Consider the following 22,124-nt stretch of genomic DNA (forward strand, 5'->3'; position numbering starts at 1 on the left):
ATATATATACATGTATATATGTATACTTAGTGTATATATGTATACTTAGTGGCCCCACGTATATTTATCAATCATGTATATTTGGAAGTTATTTCGTTGGCTTAAAAATAATGTGATATATCAATAAGCAATAATTTCTAATAGATGGCATTAGGATATTACCAAATCCATGCCTCTATCCATTGAAAGCACATAGAAGGGTTTCCAGTCAGAACCCAGGTCTTTTCATGCCTTCCAGGCTCTTCTGGGGTCATTTATTTGAATAGTATATCCTTGTCATGTCATATTGAGGTTTATGATTCTTTTGTGCATTCTGTCAAAAGTAAGAGTTACAATATTAGCAATATCCTTAACATGAAAGAAATTACTTAAACTACACTTGTTAGAATATAAATATTAATACTCATCAGTAAAACTACTGGCTCATTTTCCTCATGAAGGATCAATTTACTAGAACAGAGGGCAGGACGGACAGAAAAAAAGATAGTTTTTGATAAGTATTTGAAACAAGCATTGCAGATTGTTAAGTCTCATGTAAGTATGAGAATTAAATGAGTTAATATATGAAAATTATATAGTGTAATCTCTGACACTAAGCAACATATTACCAAGAATTATTAATTAGTAATTATTCCTATTATATCACAATGGTTTAGTTTCCTGTGGAAAGTTTTATTTAGGATTCATGGAATATTCAGATATAATTGAACATCAAGATTTAACTTTTTCCTGGGGCACTGGCCAAAATTGGTTGAGGAGACAAAGTCCCTTTTCTTTGGGTCCCCTATCACATTAATCTTGCTATTGAATAATTGGTAACTCAAGAAAAAAATTGTGGAATCAAAAATGTTTCTGATAATACTTCTTCGATGAGTTGTACTTAAGGCTTAAATTTGAAAACAATTTTGGTATATTATTTGTTTCTTTCAATTTTTGGAGTGTCCATGAAGGGAAAAAGCTGAACTGTTTACAGTGACCTCTGAATATGTAGATTCAGTTCTCACATGTGCAGAAAGAAGACTGTAGAGGATTATTAATATTAATTAAAATAATTAAAAACTTTTAACCTTTTAGTTCTTGAATAACTTTGTAAAGATAAGTGCTCAGCAGTATTTTGATGATAACCTGTTGCACCCCTCACCCTGAGGTAATTGCGATGCCAGAAATCCAAATTATATTTAACAATGTGGTTATACAACCTTCATTGTTATGAACATCTAGGCAGTGTTTCATTATTGTACGTACATAGGCCACCCTCTAAAACTAGATCCTTCTGAGCATAAATTATTCTTCATCTTACAGAATTATAAAAATTTATAGTAATGATAATATCCATAGACATTTCCCTGTTCTAGTTGAAAACTAGAGCTAATGGGCAAAGTAGAGATAGCTATGAACAGCAGGAGCAAATGTTACTGCTTGACCTCTGAATAGCTGTTCTGTAATGCAGAGAGGAGAGGATAGTCTCATGAATAATGTCTGAAATTGACTTACCTCTTTAAAGGACAAAGCAATTTTATTTTCAAAAATATTTGAGGTTCATTATGTAAGAAAAAAACTTTTAACAAGTTCCTTGAATTTTATTTCTTTATTTCACTTGTAGTTACTTTTCCATTTGTAGGTGGAATTAACTGTAGTTACTGGTTTTATACTGAATGAAATAAAATCTCCAAGATTTATTCTGTTTAACTTTGAATTCTTTGTCATTAGCCAAGTCGTATTGTATTGTTTAAATCCTCAGTCTTCCCTCCTTCCTCACTCCCATGTATTGTTATTTTAGTTTCTGAAATAAGACCAATGAATCAATAAACATAAGCTGTGGTAATGTCACTACCACATGCAAATAATAAAATAACATCTCAAATCTGCTTTCGAGCTCCTCTAGCAACTTTATCACTTCAGTTATTCTTATTTCCAAGTCCAGATGTTTTCTTTAGATGTACTTTTAAAATAATTTTTATATCTTTATTGAGATTCTCTAATGTATCATTGTCATAATTTTTTTTTTAATTGAACATAGCTTATTTCACTTTTTGAACAGTTATTATACAGTAATTCGCCCTTATCCATGGGGGATATTCCAAGACCCCCAGTGGATTCCTGAAACTGCAGATAGTATTCAACTATATATATATATAGATATATGTACACACACACACACACACACACACACACACACACACACACACACAGAGTTTTTTCCTATATATACACACATATGATAAAATTTAATTTATAAATTAGGCACAGTAAGAGATTAATTTAGAATATTAATCTCTTAGAAGAGATTATTATTAATAGAACAATTATAACAATATGCTATAATAAAAATTATGTGAATTTGGTCTCAGCAATCTGGCATAAATTTCTTTTTCTTTCAAAATAATATGAACAAAAAATTCATTTCTTACTGTAGATCTTAAATTCAGCATATTTTTTTTTTCTCTTTCCTTGTTAAGTCAAGAACTTTCACCTTTTCACTTAAATGAAACACTTTACAGCTTTTCTTTGGCATATCCAAATTGCCAGCATCACTACTCTTTGCTTTGGGGCCACTGCGAAGTAAAATAAGAGTGACTTGAACACAAGCACTGAGATACTTAGACAACCAATCTGATTACCAGAAGGGCTACTAAGTGACTAACAGGTGGGGAGTGTATATAGTGTGGATACACTAGATAAACAGATGACTCACATCACAGGCAGGTCAGAGCAGGACAACATGAGATTTCATCACACTACTCAGAGTGGTGCACAATTTAAAACTTATGACTTTATTTCTGGAATTTTCCATTTACTATTTTCAGACTTCGGTTGACTGCGGGTAACTGGAACTGCAGAAAGGGAAACTGTGGATAAGGGGAGACTACTGTAGTGCTTTGAAGTGAGCCCACTATGGGTGTCTTGTTTTCCTAATCTTCCTGTTAAATTTCTGTCTGACTCTTCTACAACTCTTTGTTTGCCCTCATCAGAATTGTTAACTCCTAGTTATCTTCAGTATTGGCCTTTCTATTCATTTGCCTACAGGATGGCTTATGTTGTCATGGATGACGAAACTGTTGCATGCTTTGCCCCAAATGAAAAGCCCCAAGTGGTGAAGATGTTTGTTTATGCAGTTTATCCTTTACTAGTAGCATTATTGCAAAAATGGAGCTGAAGAGGTCAAGAGTGCAACTCCAGGTTAAAACATTACATTTCTTATAAAAGTTTTAGTAGTGTTTTATTGAATAAACACTGTTTATTTTATGGTTTTGGTTGATTTCTATAATCCTGAAATTATTGTTTTAGAAAACCTGTCAAGTTTTATCATTGCTTTTGGGAAGTGGATTTACTCAGGTTCTTACTCTGTCATTCTAGAAAGTCCACATTAATTATTATTTTTCCCTTTTCCTGAGAAAATGAGGTTCATAGGGAACTGCTAAATGGACCAAGTGAATATATACAGTGATCTCTGACTCCAGCAGCCATGTTCATTCTGCCACCATGGCAGAATATCAAATATACCATAGAATATCAGAGAAAACCAAAGTGTTCTCATCATCTCTGTCCTATTTAGGATGACTTTTCCTTAGTAGGGTGACTTTTCCTTTTGATGTGAAATGGCTTTTCTTTTTATGTTGTATGATATATTTTTTAAGGTTATTAATTTTTTCAAACAAAACAGATCATTCAAGAAGATCCAGTATAATTTTTTAAAAGATGAGTTTTGAAAATATCAGCTTCACAATGAAGTACTTTTTTTTTGAAAAATCTGGCAACATGACTTTCAGTGTTTTAGGCAAATCAGCAGACTTACATGAATTTCTTTCTTTATAACTATACTGTTTATGGTAAAAATCAAAAATAATATGCACAATTATACTTTGATGGACTAATGAGGAAATCATTCTTTCTATAATAACATGTGCCACATGTTATAGTTAAAGACAAATTATAAACCAAAAACAAAAAGGATCTTAATATTTTACAACCCCATAGAAACTTTGACCTCTCTTTAGACTCTAAATGTTTTATTGAAAAATAATGTGACTTTTGAAAATATAGATATTCAGCATTTTTTCAAATAGTTTTGAAGTTTGCTAACTAACAATGAGGAGGCTCACCTTCCCTTTCTCTGTGAAATAATCCTAACACCAAACATCCAGTAGCTGCTCAAGTAGTAATAAATGAATGTATGAATCTGTGTAGACATTCTGAAAACAGAGATCACTAATCAGTTGAATTAGCCAGATTCAACTGGCTTATGTATTATGTTTGACAAACAGTGTAGTTTCAAAATTAGAATTAAAAATGATTTCAACATCATTTTTTTTTTTGTAACATTAGAATATATAGCAATATACAGCTTCTTTTCCCACAGAGCACCACATAGCTATCACTGAAGCTAAGGAGATAGTGTACGTACTGTTTTCCACAGTCCCCAGTGCTTCTTTTAGTGTCATGTTGGGCCTAGTTCACACATATGTTAGTTTCCTGGCAATGGACTTTGTGACTCTCTGAGTTAAGTTTTAATGTGTTATTATATTTGAATGAAAGATGTGTCCCTTATCATGATCGGCCATCTCTGAACACTAAAGTGCCTGATAAATGTTGAATCATCCTTTAAAACCTAGCTCAGCTAACACTTTCACGTGAAAACTTCCCTTGTACCACTTCCCAAGTATAAACTCCCTATACCTTGCACATTTGTCGGTAGTTGTATATCTTGCGTAAAGTGTTGTAATTTTAAGTTTACTTGGATTCTCTATGAAATAAATCATGAACTTTCCAGGGCCATACTATTGTCTTTATCTCTGTAATCTCAGTACCTACTATAATAGCGGAAGAATTCTGAGGGTTTCAAATGTTATTCAGTGGCAAAATGGCTAGCAAAATTCATAGGCTGGAATTATATCCCAAGTCCACTGACTTGTGGTTCAAGGCCACTTCGGTTTCTCTTACATTTCCATTTTCAACATTATTAATTCCTAGGGATTTCAATTATCTAACCTTACAAAGAGTGGCAAGTTACCCTTACTATGTGTCTCTTAGTACCCTATACTTTTATCACAATATTTATATTATCTTTGCCTGATTCTGTCTTTTGTCCCCATCAGAACTGTGATTTCCTTAAGGAAAAAGGCCATGAAATATTTATCTCTACACCCCTATCATCTAGCACAATACTTAACACAGGGTAGAGATTCAGCAAATGTTAGTAGAATTTAGTTTAATTAAACTAAATTAACATTTGGAGTTAACTTATTTGACCAAATTGTGGCTATAATGTAATCAAGTCAGATAATTGTTCTTGTTGGTCACAAGAGGTGGATAAATTTTGGGAAACTCCTACAGAAGGTCTTCACAAACAGGTATAATGAAATTCAAACAAATGGTCAACAATAATTCTAAGTCCATCCTTATTTTGATTTCTTAGGTAATTATTAAGGTGAGCCTTGACATGGATGTTGCTTGACAGCCAAAAAAAATCATCATTCACTACATTTGTTATGAGAGCCAAGAAGTCAATGAATGTGATGGTTTAGCTAGTTTACATGGTCAGTTTTATTTGGATTGAATAAGTCAAGATAGAGGACTTGAAAATTGTTAATTTTGCTAAGTCCCGGCCACCAGTGACACAGAAAGATTTTGCCTCACATGGTCTTGTCTGTAGAAACCAGACATAGTTTTATGCCTATCATTGAAACAATTTTTTTGTTGCCCTTCAAGTAATTATAAGATTTTGTACTTGAATATGACTTTGTGGTTATAGACACATTAAGGAATGCAGTAGCTCCAGTGGAACTTTTTAAATAAAACTGCAATGCTCAGACTTCACCCCTCAAAACAATTAAACCAGAGTCTCTAGAGTACATCTGAAAACAAGTTTGCTGCATTAACAGTAGATATGAACAAACTCTACTCTCATTTCAGCATTTTGATTCCAACCTGTTTATGTTTTATAAATTTTGATATTTAGTAATTTTTTTAAAGTGATTCATTTAAAATGATAGTTTAGGATCATACTATTGATACATCTTCAAAACTCTTCTTAGTAGTCTAGATTCCTGCTAATGCTTGGCACTTTTAGGTGCTCCTACCTGAATATGTTTTAAAATAGGGTGTTGCAAGTCCTATTGATAATATGAAAAGAGAGTCAAGTAGTCCATCTTGTTATTGAATAATTTTAGCTTTATTATTGTAGTAGAATACATTATGACATAAAATTAAGAGCTTTTGCTAAACTCTGTAAAGCAATACATGCATCTGCCATAAACAACCTCAATTCATGTTAGGTTTTATTGCCACTTCACTGCACTAAGGTGCAAAAAACATTCAGTGTCATCTTTTAAAAAATATTCCTGGGAGTAAACAGGAACTGTCCTCTATAAGAGTGTATTTCAAGGAAGACTTAACTAGTATTACATGGTTTAGCAAAGCACTGTAGAAAAGCTACATAGAATAATTTGTCTTTGATAAATTGTGCAATCAATTTATACAATAGAATACTATCCACATATACTAACAAAGAAATGATAGAAATGCAGTCATTGCTTAGCAGAAAGCAGACTAATAAGAAATATACACATCTAATGAGCAAAATACAGACCAAATGTTAGCCATGAGGAGTCTGGAAGATAAAATGCTCTTAATAAACACATGAAGTTAACGCCAAAAAATAACAAGATAAACAGCAACACAGAAGTTAGAGCCATAGTTTATTTTCTATACATGATATCTACATAAGATACCAGAGGATGAAACATCCTTGGTTCAGCCTTTATTGGCCTAGCTCATCAAATTTAGGCAGGACCAAATCAAACAATAAAGCACATTTAAAAAGAAAACCAGTTTGTTTAGGAAAACAGTGTATTTTCCTGCATCATTGGATAGCAGCTTTTTGAGAAAAACATTGCTCCAAGCTTGGGTATGGATCCCAACTGTCTTATTTAGCAATTATGTTGACAGGTTTATCATTGTATTCTAAATGTGTTTAGACCATGACCTATGGATTCTAGTCACTAATTTTAAATATCTCCGAAACTCTATTAAACAAAAGGAGACTTCAAAAATACCTTCTGCATAAATATTTATTTCTAAAACATCTGGGAAATAATGAAACAGACTAGAATTTTCATAGGGAGTATTAATGGACCTCTTGTAGTTAAAGCCCTTACATAGTATACCTACAAATATATTGCTACTATATAAATGAAATCTAGTAGTATTACTCAATAAAAGCTATTTCCTGTACATTCTTTCTTGTATTTTTATATTTAATGCTACATATGGTACAACACTTATTGAAATAGTTGGTATAAGCAAAAATACTGTATAGCAATAATATACAGTTGATTTTCCAGCTCCCAGTAATGCTTTTCCATTTTCTTTCTATATTAGAAGAGCCTAAAGTAGGGAAATGTGGCATGACTTGAGCAGATAGCAACTGATTTACTACTGTTCATTGGATGACAATTTGAAATTATAAGCTTTCTCTACTTAAATGGGACTTCATACCCATATAATTTAAGTTTCATCTGATTCTTACAAGCTGTTCTGGTCTTAAATGCAGGCTCTATAGGTATTTCTGTAGCACTTAACGACATTCTAACAGCTAAGAACGGTGAGTCTTACACAATATTTTAAAGACACAACTTTAAAAAAAAGTAAAAAATGTACAATCTCATGCTGTATATTTACATATATAATTTATATATTCTATTTTTAATAGTCATAAATTTCAATCTAGAGCTTTTAATGGACTGTTATATAAAATAATACATTCAACAATTCTAGAGCTTGCAAAATATTTTTGCCCGTCTAAAAACAGCTTCATAATGATAATCAAGTGATAATTGGACACGTGCTGTCTGGAAATAGAGTAGGAAAGGGAATCTTTTTAAAATGATTTATTTTTTATGTTTTTTTTTAAAGTTTTTATTGAGTATATCTCTGTTAAAGTGACTCTTCATCAAGTCTAGTGATAAAAGCTCAGATGATAGTGAAATAACCTATTTAAAGCATTTCTGTCCATTGGATTAAATGTGCTGTACAGTGAGGAACTGCTCCTTTGGCTATGCAATTTCCATGAATTTTAAAATAGCATTTAGCAACAAAATAACACATTAGGCATTTTTAAAAGGAAAAAGGATAGTAATCTTTAGCTTTGGGAACAAAATGTTGAAGTTATACATCAGTTTAAAAAAAAACAAAAATGTATTCACACTGTACTTTGTGCAATGAAGACATCGATTCTTTAAAATTTTTCTTCGTTAAACATTTATAATTCTTTAAACACCTTCACATAAAAATATCTTTGACATATACAGTATATCTTCTTTTTTTTAGATTACTTGGAAATATATATCTACAAATGACCTGGAATTATAGTTAAGTTTTATTTTTCTTCTACTTTTCCTCATATCTTCAGACCTACTTTCCCGTTCTCCCTCTCCTTTGTTCTGTCTCCTTCTGTTGTAATTTTGCTCTCTTGCTTGTTCTCTCTCAGAATCCTCTTTTTCAGCTGTATACCCTGCTCTGCTCTGGACTGCCATTCAGGGGTCTGTTGTTCTTATATGAATTATGGAAATAAGGAAACCTTCAAATTCTTTAAGACAGAGGCAATAAAGCAGATGGGAATTACTGCATTGAGAACAGAAAGCAATTCCCAGTGCAGAGGACTGAACAACAGAATGCGAATAAAAAGATCTATTGATGTGGGGTGGGGGCTTTTAGCTGAGGCTCTCTGTTTAAATATGTAGCCCAGTAGACCAAGTTAAAGATTCCAAATAGCAGTGGGAAGGCTATTCTTGAGAGCCGGTCAATTTTGCTGACACTGTTAAAGGTTTTCTTGGGTTCTGGTGGTTTTGTTTCTGGCTTGACTTCTTTCGGTTCTATGGTTGCACTTTTAGCAATGGTGGCTAAGCCGGGGTCACCCCTGGCCAAATTAGGGGTATAGCTGGTTGCTGTCGGAGCGTAAGTGTTATTTTTCTTAATAAGAGGATCCTTCACTTTCTTTGGCTGTAGGATGAAAGAGTAAAAGCATTTTGTTTAATAAACCGTGAGAAGCAAGTTTATAAGTTGCGGAGCAAAGTGACTTTTATTTTGGAACCGATATCTGTGTTTTGTTTAAAAATCTAAGAAAGGTAATCTTTGACTATTGTTGGGACAGATTAAAAAATGCAGACACCATGATTAGCAATTTGATTAACAATTTAAGATTAACACTGTGAGGGATACAATGTGCAGGATGGTGGTTAGAGCTAATAATACTTTATCATATACTTGAATGTCATTAGGAGAATGATTTTAGTTGTTTTAATCTGTTAGGATTAAATTTAATCCATTAGGAGAATGGATTTAAATTGTTTTAATTTTTCAATTATAGTTGATATTTGACATTATTTTATATTAGTTTCAGGTGCACAGCATAGTGGTTAGACATTTATATAATTTATGGACTGATCTCCCAAATAAGTCTAGTACCCACCTGGCACCATACATAATTATTATAGTATTATTGACTATATTCCCTATGTTGTACTTCACACCCCAGCAACTATTTTGAGAATAGATCTTAAATATTCTCACCACAAAAAATGGTAACTTTGCGAAAGGATGGTGATGGTAGCTAATGCTATGATGGTAATCAATTTACAGTATATAAATGTATCAAATCAACCGCTTTGTACACCTTAAACTTACCTAATGATGTGTGTCAATTATATCTTGATAAACTGGGAAAATATACAGACACTATTTCCTAGGCTTTCCTATCAAGAAGTGGACTCCATTTCCCCACTTGTTGAATCTAGAAGGGACTTGTGACTTTGGCAGAGCGATACTGTCCCAACTTAGGAGCCTAACCTCAAGAGGCTTTGCAGCCTCAGCTTTACCCTCTGGAAACATGTCATTGCCAAGTGAAGCAATAAATCAGACTACAGAATGATAGAGATCATGTGCAGTGAGAGGCCCAGCCAGCATCAGGCTCCAGACATGTGAGATGAGAGAGGCCATTGTGGATCTTCTCACCCTCATGGAGAAGTTAACTCCATCCACGTGAGGGAGCCTAGGTTAGACTAATGGAATTACCACCAGCCTGTTCCTAGCCCAAATGTTTGGTTGTTATTTTAGGTCACTAAGTTTTGGGATGTTTTGCTTTGTGGCAATAAATTACTGAGCCAAGTATATATTTACCCCTTCTCTCCATGTTTCAGGTGAGTGAATGATAAAGCAGAGTTATTCAGGGTATTCTGATTTCATTTTTGTTCAATGTTAGCTGCTTATCAGTGTTATCTATGTATAATTGATGACTACAGCATTTCTTAGGGTTTCTGTCATATAAACATTTCCAAAAAATGGAGGACCTAATTCTGGTATATGTTGGCTGCAGTAGTGCATCCTATAGAACCTTCTTTGCCTTTACTTATGTAGGAAATCATTGGCATGTTCAACTGATTAATCTTTGAATGAGGAGTAAATCTAAAAGAGCTTTTACTTGGCAGAGTATTTTCTTTCATGCATATAAATGGTATATCTTATAATCAGTAACACTTTAGATATGATAGATATGATAGATAATTCTACCACAAAGGCTCTCTCTTCTAGTACATTCGTGGAGTTGTGAGAAAACCACTGTTAACATAGGTTTTTTAGTTTTTGTTTTTGTTTTTGTTTTTGTGGAGACCCTCTCAGGGTCTTTAACGTACTGCTGTTCTGTGATACAGCGTGCAGCACTAGTCACATGTATATGACCACAGAACTGTATTTTCAGGGACTAACACAAGAGACTAGCATTCTGTGGAACAGAATTTTGGGAAAGCTGCTGTAGAGTTATTCCTCCTCCATTATGTCTCTATGTCTTATAGTCTCTGTGTCTCTGACTTTGCCCTTCTTCTCATATTCCCATGGTCACTTGCATTTTGACATATTTTTCCTTCAAACCTCAGAAGTAGAACCTCCCCAGCTGTGCTTTAAAATCCACTCTCAAATAGGTTCTAGTTGAGGAGAACAGTGATAGTCTTGATTTGATAATTTTCTACAATGAAGAACTTTTCTGTGATTTCTTTGTGTTATGATCCTTAAAGCAAACCTCTGTTTTGGAGAGAGAAAATGTTTCTTGCCCTTCGTTTCACTGATAATAAGAGGTAATGCCTTGTGCAAACTCAATTCAATTGAGGCATTATAGTAATAATATTTATGACCAAAGTTATTAAGCTCAAAAAGTAACCAAAAGCCTATTATTTTCAAGCTATAAAAATTATAATGGTGTCTATAAGTTGATTTGCTCCTAATGTCGGGTGTGTTAAAACTCTTTTCAGATCAGTAGAGACCATAGGAAAGCATGTTTGAATAGAAATGTCTACCTCTATGTTGCTCCTTTATCTCCTTCCCTCTACTCCGCACATCTAGCCACTCAAACTGCCATTTCTTAGCAGTAACAAAATTATCATAGCACTTAATTATTTACGATGTAAGAAAAAAGAGTAGTTGTTAACCTTTGTCTGCAGCCTTCATCCATTTCCCCAAGTCCAAACATTCCATCTAATACTTTAAAATTATGAGGGCTATGTCACAGGGGGTATTAAAGCGTTTACCTTTTCTGGAACCACACTTTTGCCATCCCATGCATAACCTCTCTTGGTGAAATAGTTTACAGTGGCAAACTCGATCAGAGCTGAGAACACAAAGGCGTAGCACACTGCAATAAACCAATCCATAGCAGTTGCATAAGCCACCTTAGGGAGAGAATTTCTGGCACTGATACTCAAAGTTGTCATGGTGAGCACAGTTGTTACTCCTGTAAAGAGAGAAATTAAGTGAATTCATAGATTCATAGTACATAATTTTATCACTCGGGGTCAGCTTACTGCACAAAGGGAAACCAGTACCACGGACATAGTGTGTTTTCTTGTTCATCCTATTTTGATTTAGAAGGATGAGTTTTAATTTAACCCTAGTATAGTTGGCAGTCCATGGTTTGGCAGTGCGGGGAGGGATTTCTTGGAGGGCTAAACTGCTTTGCTGTTGAGGAGCTGTTGATAAAACAGTGAAATTTAAGTGGGCATCTTGAACATCCCTGGGTAGGAAAAGAAATAATATTACCTCACTGCCCCCAACTCTGAGTTAGAAAGTATAGATCCTCACTGTCTCTGATCCGCATAAGAAATCGTTGGATCCTCAGCTCTTTTTAATATTCTATCTGTGTACCCCAAAATTTATAAACCAAGAAACAAATAGCTTCTTAATAATTGATAGATAATTGAATTATCTTAGGATAATATTTTGTTATAGTATTTTTTTTCTGATTCTGAAATAGCTACTCTTTTGAAGAAATTCCTGAAATAAGTTGAATGTAACTTGCTTGAGGTTACATCTCAGAAGTGGAAAAACCAAAATTTGAAAACAAGTTTGTTTGATTAGTGTCCACAATCTTTCCCTTTTTGTTAATGTTGCCTCAAAAGGGTTTTCAAATCTGTTGTTTTTTAGTTTATTTAGATAATTATTATACGTTGGTATATAAATAATTATGTCCACTAATGTTTCTTAAACAAATTAATCTTATCAACCTACTGTATGTAAAAAAAAAAAAAACTGGCAATAATCCAATGAAGGTGACTCAGGCTTCATGGTGGAGGAAAAATATTGACTTTTTCCAGTGACTAATCCCCACCTCACCATTAGCTCTATGAACCAAGTAAGTGAATTAACTTCTAGGGACCTCAGTCTTCATATCTGTAAAAGGGATGATTTAGACTTCATTCTCTCATCTGTCTATATATCATTGTTAGAATTCTAAAAGAGGAAAGTTTCTGCATAGTTATTCAAAGACTTTTTTAGAACTAAATAATATGTAAAAGCTTTTTAAAATGTAAATAAAATATTGCTGTAGAAGATATTGTCATCTCATGTGTCTAAAATTCATATCTATGATTCCTCCTTTTGATTAATTTTTATACAGTATGGTTACACAGCTGGTAGGTGGCTAATTCTTCTAAGCTGCTTTTTAAACCATCCAGTAGTCCCTAATTTTCCGTGAATTTCACGGTAGATGATCTTTGTAACTATATGAGAAAGTGGCAGGATTAAGAAGAAATATTGAGACTTTTATTAAACCATAGTTTTGATACATGATCAAAATATGTAGAGAATAGATTTACTTTGCATTTCGTTGGTATTACAGAAAGTTTTGGGGCATTATTCATAGAACATAGCAAACAAATGGTTTAAAGAATGACTGGAAAACGGCCCCTAAATTTACATATCGATATGAACTTGGGCAAAGAGCAAGATAATTAAATGTCACTATTTGGGGAACGGAGTAGCCTAGTTCAGATTCCAGCTCTATAAATTGCTGAGTGACCTTTGTAAAATTACCTCACAATTCTGAGCTTCTGTGTTGTCTTTTTATAATAATTTTCTTGTAAATTAATTTTAGTAAGTCTAACTCAGAGAGCCATTGTGAGAATTAAGTAAACTAAGGTAATAAAGTGTTTAGCACTTAGCCTGACAATTACTAAGGGCAAAGTTAATGGTTATTATTATTGACAGCTTTAGTCATTTTGGATAAATTTCTGCTGCATTTTTTTTTTCAATTTTAGTTTATGTAAGCAGCTGTCAGAAATAATTGGAGAATAGATGTTCTTAAACCAAATGTATGCATAAATTGAAAGCAGTTAAGAATAACATTAAGAGAGGTGTGTGCGTGTGCGTGTGTGTGTGCGTGTGTGTGTGTGTGTGTGTTTTTACAATTCCTGTTATAGGGAAGGGGAAAGGAACAAAAGTATGTTAAGCATCTATTAAGTTAAAAGTACTGAGCCTGAAAATTTATATATTTTATTTTTCTCAGTCTTTTAAACAGCATGATTTTACTTTGATTGCATTCTTATTTTATAGGTAACTAAAGCTTAGAAAAATGAAAATTGAACCTAAAACATGGATCTATCTGGTAGTAAAATTACGTGACCACAGTGGCTCCAAACGGAGCAAGGAAGGTCAAGAACATGAAGTTTTAAGACATAAAACAGGTTTCAGCTTTGTTGCATTCTAGATGTTTTTAGTAAACTATTATAAAGTACAACTTTTTTATGTTTTATTTTGTATTTTTTTTAAATACCTGTGACCCTCTCAGGCATCTCAGACAGCTCAGAGGAATGTGCTGAGTTCAGAGTGAAAGGAATAGAAATGTGTACTAAATAAATGTTAAAAGGCTAAAGGTCTTAAAAAAATTGTATTTGTGATTTTATTGAACTTAAAACATTAGAAATATATAACTTCATAGACAGAAATACTTGCCACAACCGAGTTTACAGGTATGTAGTTATGTTCACCAAAAGGGCACGAGTTGCCTGGGATATCAGATTGTTGAAAATGTTAAAAGCAAGATTTTTTATTTATAAAACATTCCAAAATGCTATAGAGAATTTTTAAAAAGGAAAGATCCGATTTGCTGAATGAAAGCAGGGAAAGTGAACATTAAAAAAAATTTTTTTTTCACTGTGGTGCTAGGCTCATTCTACATAATACAGATATCTTCTGTTTTCTAATCTTTATTTTTTAGTGAAGAAAGGGCTCAAACTATATACATACACAGAAGCATCTTGACAAAAATTCAATCTTCAGTGCTAATTAGCGATGTCAACGCTGGTTAATATGGACTAATGAAATGATAATGCAGAAAATAAAAGAGTTTAAAGTGAACTCCTCTTTTGCTCTGAGCTGCACTCACTCTGGATCTTGATCTGGCTGTGTTCTTAGGTGATCGTCAGCGTAAAGATTTGATGCTTTCCAACCTGGAAGCAACTTGCTATATTCAGAAGAAAATAATCTTTTCCGGGCATTTGTAGCAGAGTCTTGCTTTTTTTCTGAGATAACTGATTTTTCATACCTTGCATATTACTAAAAGATGATACCATAGGGATCTTTGTACCTGAATGATCCTCAATTTAGATTATGAGCTTTTTAAGGCTTTTATTCTATAGTAAAGAATATTAAATATAGCATGTGTCTAGTTGATATTTTTGGAATGAACTTTGATAATCGTACCTTTCACCAATAAATATGTGGTTGTTATTTCAAAATGAATGATGTTGCTCACAACAACCCTGTTTTCATGTCTTGTCATTACAGCTGAAGAGCACGTTGGTGGTGGGGCAGCATTGTCATTAAGGGCACAGACTCTAGAGCTAAGAGTTTGGGTCTTAATCTAGATTCCTTCACCTGATAGCTTCTGACCTTGGGCAAGTTACTAATGCTCTTGTTCCTTAGCTTTCTTGGAAGACTACCATGGAAATTAATAGTACAGAGGCTTTTCTTAGTGTTAAGTAAGATGGTGTAGGTTTATTTCATAGAGCAGAGCCTGATATAAAAGCACTCAATATACATGATTTTATTGTTATTCAAATTTTAAGCTCTAGAATAGTTACCTTTGTGAGGAGAGTGGTTTATGTTAAGGTCACTGCTATATTCTGTGTCCTAGCTCATAGGTTTCACATACAAATTCAGAGTGAATGAATCAATAAATTTATGGTAATGGAATCTTTTGTTTATATCAGTCTGAAAAGTACAATTAAGATAGTATACTATGGTACAGGCAGGAAATATCTCTTCTTATGAAGTACAAATTTCTAAATAAATTAAGGTGTGACTTTTCCTATTAGTAAAGATTATTACCCTATAAGCAATTTTCTGTTAGATTGTCTCACTTTGAAGCATCTGGTGCATTTAAGCCATGTTAATAGAAAAAAATAAGTGCTTACATTCGGTAAATGGAGCATTCCTATACTGATATGATCAGTAATGAGCTCTGCCTTCGTAGCCCTGCTTCCATGTATGTAAGTAAGTCGTTCTGCTGATATTTTCTCAGATTCTCAAAAAATGCACTAATACATGGTTGTGCATTCTAAACGTATGATTTAAACATTAGTGTTTTTTGTGTGTGTATTTTTAATTGAGTATGATGTATCTTATGCCTGCTTCATTCCATTTCTCTCCCAAAATATAAAGTCAAATGTTCATTAATCTCATTGATTAGCATGTACTAAAGCAGCTTGCTGTTTAAAGAAAGAAGTTTTAAAAAGTCTTAACCTTAACAAGAATGATAATTCCTTAAATCTTCCTATTGTACTAACTTCAGATTTTAATATATAATTATTATTTTTCCATTCTATTCACAGTGTCACTGGTGTGATATATGTTGACCTCCATACCTTTGCATGCATGTCTTCTTAATTGGCACTTACCAAAGACAGTCCTCGCTGGCACAGACTCTCTGTTGAGCCAGAAGGAGACTTGGGACAGAATAACCGTCATTATGCATGGCAGGTATGTTTGAATAACAAAATAACCAATTTTTCTTTTCAGGTGGAAATGAGTGGTCATAACGACATATTCTCCTAAGGGGTGAAACAGACAGTAAGGGTGAGCAATTTGACCTTGAAAAACAGTTAATCTCTGAGGTTTTCTATCAGCAGCAAAGACCTGAGGTTAGACAGAGGCTTTCTCCATGTGACATCTGGTTCCTGAAGAGCAGGCATTTACCCAGGAAAGAAAAAAGGCACGTTAAAAACACCAAAATGGCTCTGAGGATGAGATTGAGGAGCCAGAGATTTCAGGGACAGTCTTACATCCTGATCCTGGCACATCATGCATTTAAGACTTATCTGAGTATATATTTCCATATTGTCTTTAATGGTCTCTAAGGCAATATGCTAGTTCCCGATGACATACACCAATGGATTAGAGAGACCAGATCCCCCGTGTGGGCCTCTGCAGGAAAGATTCAGGCTCTCTGATGAAAGAGCTTTGGTGTCCAAGTCAGAAGAGCTGACAAGTCATTTAACTTAGCCTAATCTTCAAAATAAAGAGACTGGGATAGAGTCTACTGTTTCTCAAAATACATGTTGAATTCACCTGGGAAGGTTTTGAGCCATGCAGTTCTTTAGATTCCACCTAGACACACAAACTATCCTTGAAGGTGGGGCCAGCTTTTGAGCTTATCCCAATTCTTAGGCTAGTTTGGGAAGCAGTGGGCTAGCTAGGCACTCTCTATGGTCTTAGTATATGCCAAAGTCTTACTTCACATAGAGGTCCAGAGCAATAGACACACAACCCAAACTGCAGGAGATTTTTTTTTCTTTTTTTAAATTGGTGTTATATTTTTTTCAGTTACATCTTTAGCTTTATTCACTCTGAATATATGCTTAGCTATCTGTGGGTAGGTAGGAGAGAAATAGGTGTATTCCTGCTAAGAAAACATCACTCTTTGGTGTTCACATTTCTCTCTTTCTCCTTCCCTTCAACTCCAAACTTCTTCCTACTTAACCTAGGATTTATGTCTCTGACATAGCCATCTAGCTTCAGGACCTGTAACATGGCTGGAACTGCTCATGACTTCTTAATATCCATGACCGAAGACATCAGTCTTAAAGATCTCAAACTGGCAGCTCACCTTCTTTGCAGCACTGAGAATTAAACAATGCTGACTGCCCCTACCATCTTGATAGCACACTCTCGATTCACATTCCCCCTTTATCTCTCATTTTCAGTTTCTTTTGATAACTCATGTATTGGTTTTTTTCCGTCAGGCACTAATCTTTTTATCTTTATGCAAAGTAAATATGGAAGTTCCTGATGTTCTATCTTCAGCATTCTTCCCCCTTTCGTCTTGACTCTAATAAGAAATTTTCCTTCTCACCTCTGCTCCTAATGTCATTTTCATCCATTTAGCTGCCATATCTACATCTCTAAGTGATATTGCTCTCAAAATCATGACTCATTTTTTTCCAAATATTTATGTCATCTCATAGGTATTGATTTTTCATTAATACCACCAACTAAATATGTTAACTGACATTAGTTAACCTTTTCCATAAAAAATAATGACCAATATATAGCAGTACTATTTCTCTACTTTGTGTCCTTCTCTTAATTAATGGCACTGTCATGTGTCTATTCACTCAGGCTAAACACCTGGAATTAATCCTTGAATATTAAGTAGGGCTTTGGAAAGAAAGAGCACAGAATCAGTTGATCATCACAAATTTAATTTCACCGAGGCAGTATCTCTCAGTCTATCTCTTATCCTGTGGTCATTGCTCTTCTTTGTAGAATTCTTACAATAATCTATTAACTGTCTTGTTTGTTTTCAGCTGTGTCTAACTTTGATTTTTTTCTAAATTTTGATGTCACAGTGAACTTTACAAAGCATATGTAATACCTTAAAATATCTTAATGTATTCCCATTATGTACATCAGGATTTCTCAACCTCAGCACTACTGATATTTCATATCAGATAATTGTTTGTTGTGGGAACTGTCCTATGTATTGCAGGATATTTAGCCGCATGCCTGGCTAACCTCTATCCACAAGATGCCACCAGCAAATGCTCTTCCTGTTGTGACAATCAATAGTGTCTCCAGTGCTACATACTAACAAATTCCCTACATAATAACTCGAATGTGCATTTCAGTATCATGTCTCATGTTTTACTATAGATTTTCATATCTCAGTATCTTGACCTACAGAATTCTCTACTTGACATCTCCTATTGCTGAATATGTTGTTCATCTATGAGTTCTCAGTCCATAGTGGCATAAGAAGAAAGGTACTGTAGAGGAAAGTTTATTAGCCCAGGAAGCAAATGAATTTGGGTTTAAAACTGAGATGTGCTATTTTCTTACTCTGTGGCCTTGGGCAACTCACTTAAATTCTCTGATTCCCAGTTTCCTCATGTACAAAACAGTGAGAAGTATATTGTGGGGAAAATAAAGAACAAGAGCTCTACTTAAGATCATGCTACATAAGAGTTTTAAAATGAATTTTAGTTCCTTTCTCTGTTTTCTTCTCTCTTCTCGCCAATTAGAATTGGTAGAAGTATTGGTAGAAGAAATGCATTTACTCTCTACAGTAGGAAATTATCCGCACATTTATGTATGCTTTCATTATTAATTGTGATGAATGATACCATCTGCCATCACAATACTAAGTAACTTCAAATTTATTTATAGCTCTTATTTACATTTCTAATAATATCTTATACTTTTAATCTATATGTTTATACCCTTCCCACAAAACTGAAAGCTAATTGAGAAGAAGGCCTGTACTTTGGCTGGGTCATGAACTTTCATATTATAAGTATTTAATACCTGCCTTTGGTGAAAAGTGGTGCACTGAAACTCAAGGGGACTCACTCAAATTAACATCCATAAGCACCTCTCTTTTAAAGAGTAAATAAAATGTTAACTACAATTGACCCTTGAACAAAGCAGGTTTGAACTGAGTGAGTCTACTTATATGTAGATTTTTTTCAATAAATACATACAGTACTGTAAATATATTTTCTTTTATGATTTTCTGAATAACATTTTCTTTTTTTAGCTTACTTTATTGTAAGAATATAGTTTATAATACATATATTGTACAAAGTGTGTTAATCGACTGTTTATGTTACCGTTAAGGCTTCCAGTCAACAGTAGGCTATTAGCAGTTAAGTTTTGTGAGAGTCAAAGTTATACTTGGATTTTCAACTGAGTGGAAGGTCACTGCCCCTAACCCTTATGTTGTTCAAGTGTCAACTGTAATTTCATTTTCTGTGAATACCTTAGTGATGTCTTCAAGGTCATCTGAAAGAAGTAAGTGATTCAAATTTGAGAAAAATGCAGAAAACCAATTTTCTCAGGGCTCTGCTAAAATACAGCCTCGTGTGGGCCTAGACGTGTTACATTTCACCCTCCCAGGAGTATGCATTATTATTTCTAAACTTTCATTCAGTTGGGACCTGCAAAATGCCATCAGCTCAAAGAAAAAAAATTCATCTTTCATATAATGTCAGAAAGATGAGTGTCTACATATATTCCATTATCATCTTTTGTTGTTTATAATGTGACATTTTGGGAAGATTCTTCAAAGAATATGACTTTGGAGATGTGAAGAACATTTTTTTTTGACATTATATTTGTTTTATAAACCACTTTCTCACAAATTAGGGGAAGAATAGAATTTCAAATCTTTTAAAATCATCTTCCTAAATTAAGCAAAATCTAACATGTTTCAGCCCAAAATGTTTAAATAAAGAAAGAAAAAGGCAGCAAAATCAAAATCATGTTGTGATAATTTAAAAATGAAAGAAAAACATAACAAAAAAATCAGTCACCTAAATTGGATTTGAAGAATATGTCTAGACATCAAGTGCTTATGCACTAACCATGTCAAATTCTTTTCCTCTAATTCAACAATCTCAATTGTAATTCAAATATCCTTGTACATCATGTAACCCTGAGGGAGGCTTGTAAATTAGAAGTGACAATATTTCTGATACATTACAATAAAAAATTAAGGAGAACAGAAGAAAAGCAGGGATTTAATTTTATAAAGCAGAATTGAGAGTTTGTTTAGAACTGGCTTCTATTCTTTGCTATCTCAAATATTAGTTACTTAAAGGGTAAATACCTTGCTTAACAACTCTTTGACTTTAGTTTTCTCATTGGTTCAATTAAAATGATAGTGTTTTACTTAATTATTCCCGGAATGCGGTGAGGATAAAATGAACCGATAGATATGAAAGTATTTTTTAAACATAGTGAGTCACATACAGATTTACAATATAAAGATAGAAAGATTAGAAATGTGTTCTCTCCAGCGCAAGATATCAACCATTCACATGTCGAGCAATGTTGTAGGGAGCATTAATTCCATGTAAGGCTATCATTTTCCTTTCAAGTATTCTAAACTTACTGTTTTCTGTAGATGCTACCTTTTTAAGGTGAATAAGATATCAAAAATATCATTGAGGAAGGTGCTGGTATTTTAATATCTACTTCAAAGAGTACTGAAATAGAAATAAGGAAATGGTGGTTATAGTTTTAGGCCACTTAGCCTCTCTGGACCTGTCTTCTCATCTAAGATATGAATGAGTTGACCAGATAACTATAGAAATCTTGCCCTTCCACCCCAGTTTTCAAATTTTATGGTTATAATCATTCCTCTGGAGATCAGGTACTAGGCTGTGTGAGTGGGAGCCCTGGGTTTCCTTTGATGAATGTTCATTACTGCTGTGGCTCCCTGGAAAGAGAAGACAGTTGAGTCTCTCATTTATTTTGACCCTGCAGGGTCATCCTTAAATCAGCTCATCCAGAGGAGACTGTGTCTAGGAAAGATCTTACAATTTCTCTTGGTCAATCTGTTCTAAGGATAAACAATAGTCATTCATAAAGAAAGGACATTATTACTCAGCAAAACTAACCTACATTTCCTTTGATTAAATCTGTCTATTGACTTAGGTAAATATGAAGACTCTGCAGTCCTCATTGCAGGTTTAAAAAAAAGCATTACACACTATTACACTCTTACCGTTTTCTGATCATGATATTATTCTTATGCATAAAGACAATTTATTTTTTTACTTCTCTGTATAAGTCGTATTTCCATGTCCTTTAATCACTGTTATAATTTTTGCATAGGTTCTCCTTAAAGAATTACTTAGCAAGCATAATGTAGTATAGAAGAATGAGACAAGGGCCATGTCTGGGTCTATTCTAAACTGCCTTTCCTGATACTTCAGGCAGAAATAACCCTTTCTTCTTTATGTCGTCATGTAGGTGTCTTGTGCTAACTCCATCATCAATAGTAATATCTAATATTTGTTACATAACTTTTACATGTGAGATACTCTGCTAAGCAGTTTACATGCATTTTTCTTACTTCAGTCTCACAAAAGCTCATGAAGTAGTTGCTCTTGTTATCTCCGATTATTACGAAAGATGGAGAAATGTCTTGCCAAAGGTCACAATGTTAATAAGTAGTAAGACCAGATTCAAACCCTCGTGATATAACTTTACTCTGTCCATACTCTGAAACTCTGCTGCGTCCTACTGTTGTATATTCATACTCATCTATCTTGTCTGTCACTAGCGTGATATGTAGTTGACAGCATATACTCTGCAGCTAGACTACCCAGGTTCAAATCCCACCTCTGACACTTGGTGTGTGACCTTGGAAAAATAGTTAAACCTCTCTGGGCCTCAATTATGTCCTATCTGTAAAATAAGGATAATAATAATGCCTACATTCTAGGATTGTCGTAAAGATTAGATTTGAGGATTAGAACAGTTCTAATACATGTTAGCTATTTATTATCACTGAATGA

At 33.8% G+C, this 22,124-nt stretch overlaps 1 protein-coding gene across 3 annotated transcripts in view; it reads right to left on the minus strand.

The window, feature by feature from the left end:
• Positions 1-6,143: 6,143 nt before the first annotated feature.
• GABRA1 (gamma-aminobutyric acid type A receptor alpha1 subunit) overlaps positions 6,144-22,124 on the minus strand; it is a 54,307-nt gene continuing 38,326 nt past the window's right edge. For 2 of the 3 annotated variants that reach the window (XM_011356704.1, XM_023528596.1), the window contains 3 exons: positions 16,221-16,373; positions 11,577-11,779; positions 6,144-9,000 (listed from right to left, as the gene is read on the minus strand). In XM_011356704.1, coding sequence (XP_011355006.1) covers positions 8,689-9,000; positions 11,577-11,779; positions 16,221-16,373 — 668 coding nt within the window. In that variant the 3' untranslated portion in view covers positions 6,144-8,688. The remainder of the gene's footprint in view (positions 9,001-11,576; positions 11,780-16,220; positions 16,374-22,124) is intronic. The other variant, XM_011356705.1, reaches the window with a different exon arrangement.

The sequence above is a fragment of the Pteropus vampyrus genome, unplaced genomic scaffold (assembly GCF_000151845.1).
Source record: "Pteropus vampyrus isolate Shadow unplaced genomic scaffold, Pvam_2.0 Scaffold30, whole genome shotgun sequence".
Classification (NCBI taxonomy): Eukaryota; Metazoa; Chordata; class Mammalia; order Chiroptera; family Pteropodidae; genus Pteropus; species Pteropus vampyrus.